This window comes from Strix aluco, chromosome 4 (genome assembly GCF_031877795.1).
Source record: "Strix aluco isolate bStrAlu1 chromosome 4, bStrAlu1.hap1, whole genome shotgun sequence".
Lineage (NCBI taxonomy): Eukaryota > Metazoa > Chordata > Aves > Strigiformes > Strigidae > Strix > Strix aluco.
Genome location: NC_133934.1, coordinates 50,420,193 through 50,424,246, shown reverse-complemented (window position 1 = coordinate 50,424,246; position 4,054 = coordinate 50,420,193). Strand labels below are relative to the sequence as shown.

General features: G+C 60.2%; 1 protein-coding gene across 1 annotated transcript; it reads right to left on the bottom strand.

Moving 5' to 3' along the window:
* LOC141922287 (ribonuclease CL2-like) lies at positions 1 to 1,005 on the bottom strand. Its single transcript, XM_074821420.1, has 2 exons — positions 949 to 1,005; positions 1 to 529 (listed from the first exon to the last, which is right to left on the bottom strand). Exon 2 carries the CDS (start codon positions 521 to 523, stop codon positions 92 to 94), a length of 432 nt encoding a protein of 143 aa, XP_074677521.1. The 5' UTR covers positions 524 to 529; positions 949 to 1,005; the 3' UTR covers positions 1 to 91.
* Positions 1,006 to 4,054: the final 3,049 nt, after the last annotated feature.

Genomic DNA, 4,054 nt, shown 5'->3' with positions numbered 1-4,054 from the left:
CCTGTGGCACTTCCTTTATTGCAGACCCTAACGGTACCCCCAGCAGGAGAGTGAATCCATGTGCCCACCTACAGCCCTGCCATGTCAAGCCTCACTGGGTGGGTGCATAGGTGCCAGCGAGGTGCACGGGCAGCCCGTCAAGGCAGGTGACACGCACATGGTGCTGGAGCTGCCGGGCCCGGTAGGTGCAAGGGGGCCGGGTGTCCCCCCCCCGCAGGCGGCAGGCTGTGAGGCCCATGGGTGTTGGCGTGCTGTGGACCCCCCCCGCGTCAGGCGTCTGGGTGCAGGCAGCCACCAGCTCCTCCGCCGGTGAGTGCACAAAGGTGTTGGAGGGCTTGCAGGGCCTCCCCGGGGCCGTCACCCGCCGGCGTGCCAGCATGGTCTCGCAGTAGCGGTGCGCCGCAAGCACGGGTGTCCGGGGGTGGTCCACGTGCTGCCGCAGGAACTTCTCATAGCGGCTCTCGCCCACTGCCCCTGCCAGGGCTGTCAGCACCAGGGCCATGCATAGGGCCCAGCCTGCCATGAGCACCTGTGGAAAGTGGGGTCAGGGCCATCTGGACTTCTGGCCCCCGATTGGAAACCCCACCCTGAACACTGGATTCCTCTACAAATTCCCCCTCCCAGACACCTGGGTCCCTTACAAATCCCCATGAAATGCACGGGGAGCCCCCCCTGGACACTGGGGCCATCTGTGGATCCTACCTGGATGCCTGGGTCCCCTACAGAACGCCCCATGGACACCTGGGTCCCCTACAGCTCTGCACTCCCCAAAAGCCTGGGTCCCCTATGGAACACCCACCACCACCAGACCTCTTGGTCTCCTATAGATCTATCCCCTGCCCCAACACCTGGCTCCCCTACATATCCTCCCTCCCCCACTGGATGCTTGGGTTCCTCACAGTCCCCTCCCGTAGACACTCTGGTCCCCTACGCGTCCCTCACTCGCACCTGTGTGTGTGCCTCAGTTTCCCTTATGGCCTCAGCGTCTCCGGGATCCCTCCCACTCCTCTGAGCTTCTTTTATACTGGCCCCAGCTGGGCCCAATGGGCAAGGATCCAAGAGGAGGGGCAGGGCAAAGAGCAAGGTCCAGCAGATGCATGAGGGGAGGCAAGCATTCAGGAGGCCCCACTCCCCCCCGCGGCCCCCCCAAGGTCATTAGGCAGTCATTAACGAACCACGTGGCAGGCTGCGCACATTCCAGGTTCCCCCGGGTGGCCCCTGCCCATGTTGCCTTGCACCATGCGTTCTGGCCTGGGCCATGTGCCCCATGTGGGGCAGGACACCTGGGTCCCCTTGGGTGGCAGAGCAAGATACCTAGTTTGCTGCGGGGGGGGGCAGGATATCAGCACCACCTCTGGGGCACCTGACAGACACTCCTGCCCCTCTTGGATGATGTGCTATGTCCACAGCAGCCCCTCACTGCTTCAGGAACTATGTGTCCCTTACCCCGTGCTTCTTGCAGGCAAGTTTGTACCCCTGGGAAGTGCTGGGATGTGTTTTGCCCCACTGCTACCTCACATGCTCCCGACTGCTCTGCTGAGGCAGAGACAAGCAAAGAGCCAGGAGCCAGCCTGAGCCCCTCAAAACCCCACCTCTTTCCCTCAGTCATCAGGTAGAACCTAAGGGAGCCCCAAGGAGAGCATGTTCCCTCCGGAGGGAGAGGCACACAGTGCCCAGGAGAGGCTGTCACCACCAGCTGCAAGCGGTCTCCATCCTCCTCTTCAAAGACATGATAGAGACTGTGATGGGAAGCGGCAAATGGAAGATGCGAAAGAAAGTGTACAGGAGATCTCAGCTGCCCTTTTTCCACATGAGCAATCAAGTTTGACCCCACCAGTGATTCACGGAGCACAATGACACCAGATGCTGACACTTCACGAGTGGGCCTCAGCACTAGGGCCATGGACTGCTGGGAGATGCACCCTTTGAGTGTGTGTCACCATCAGACTTGACCTACTTGTCCCCAAGGAGAGCACAGATCTGCCCCCCCCATCTGTCCCAGTCCCATTGTGTCCTTCAGCCTGGTGTAGGCTTGGTCCTGGGCACCACCTTCCCCAAAAAAGCTAGAAAAGGTCTAAGACTGGACATGATGAAGGCGGAGAGTGCCCTGCCCTGGGCTGTGGTGGCATCTCTATGGCTCTGTGGGTCTCTCAAGAAATCTTCCCCAAAGTTGCACAGCCCCTGCAGTGAGAACAGCTCAGGCACCTGGCCAAAACCTCGCAGACGTGGAAGATCAGCACAGCCCCCTTGCTGACTCTCTGAGGCTGACAAGACCCTGCTCCTGCTGGGCATGGAAGCAGGATGGGGGCTCTCATCACCACCCTCTGGACACACTCTGCCTTCTGCTGTCCTGGTGTGGGTGGGAAGGGGATGGTGTCCCCAGGAGAAGGAACAAGCCTCAACCAAAGCCTCCAGAGGAAAAGCCCCTGTCCAGATTTAACCTGTGAGCCGTGGGCTACTGGCTGCACAGAACCTGCAGGAGGTGACACCTGCCTTTTGGGCTGTTGCTCTGTTTGAGCAGAGCCAGAGCAGCAAACCCCATCCCACGGTGCTCTGCCTGCTGGGGCCCCACATCTGCACAAGTTCGATAGTCAGTGTCATCCCTGGCTGCCTGCAGGACTGCTGACCCATTCAGCCATCTCCCATCCCATCACTGAGTATCTATGTGTTCAACCAAGGGGCCGCAGGGCTGCACTGTGTGTGCTCTGGGGGCCAAGCCCCTTGCTGGTGACCCAGGGGTGCACTGTAAGGCACACGGAGGAGGTTGGGATGCCCCAGAAAGGAGCTCTGAGGGCCACGGGGGATTGTGCGGTGGGGTGAGGCTGAGAGAGAGGTAGTGCAGGGCTTTCTGGATCTCAGCAAGAAAGGCCTGCCGACAAACAGCTTAAGAGGAGAAAAGCTTTAATATGGTAGAAGAAGAATATAGATAGTGAGTAAATCTTAATGTCTCAAGTAAATCACAGATAGCGAGTAAATCTTACTGACGTCATGGGCCTGTGCCTGCCCAGGTTGACTGTGATGTGGCTCCCTAGCTGCTAAAAGTGCAATGGTCTCAATGGTCAGGATCAGCAGGTTTCACCCCTTGATCCCCACGCAGCTTGCTTTTCCCAAAGACAGGATATGTTACAGATCACATTAATAACAGAGCGGCTTCTTCAGTCGGAAGGACAGGGCCCAGTGGAACCGGTGTGTCCTGTTCAGGGTCACTAACTCCTCAAATACAGTGTCTTCCACAAGGCTCCTGGTACACTGAGTGCACCGAGAGGTGCAGGGAGGGTCCTGGAGCACCCTGAAAGGCGCACAGAGGCCACTGGGAGGCCTCAAGAGGTACAGAGAGGCCCCAGGGTCACCCCAAAAACACCAGGAGGGGTCTAGGACGCCACGAAAGGCACAAAGGCCGAAAGTGACGTACTGGAAAGCATGCCAAGGCTGCCTCAGCATGGAGGCCTTGGCGTACTGCAAGATCCCAGAAGTCCAAAGCCAAAAAGTCCTTGGGGAGGGGACAGGGCTGGACTGAATGGCACAGGTGGGCTCCATGGGGCCACAAAAGGCACAGAAAGGGCAACCCGCTGCCAGGTTCTGTCCTCCCAAGGAGGGCCCGGCAGTAGCCACTGCCTGACACCCTCATGGTCAGCGCAGACCCTGGCCCTGCAATCTCAGGGCAAACGCTGCCATTTTTATTGCCGTGCCTCCCCCAGAACGCTCGGCCCCTGGCTTCTGCTCTTACTTTCCACGGCGTCCTTTCCCGCCTTTCGAAGGCGCGGGAGGCCGGCCGGGCCAGGGCGGCTGGTGCCGTGGGTGGGCTGAGCACAGGAAACACAGGGCCCTGACTTTTTGCGCTTTAATATTTTAGGAGGTCTTGTTTCTTTCTTTCCCCCTTGAACCCCGCCGTTGACGCAGCCGAGAGCCCGCGGCGGGGCGGGGCGGGGCGGGGCGGGCAGGGCAGCGCCCCCTCTTGCTCCGCGCCGTTGGCTCCGCCCCGCTGTGGCACGTCCCAAGGGAGCCGCCCGCCCCCTCCCGGCGAGCTGCGGCCCCGTTCTCGCGAGAGCGCCGC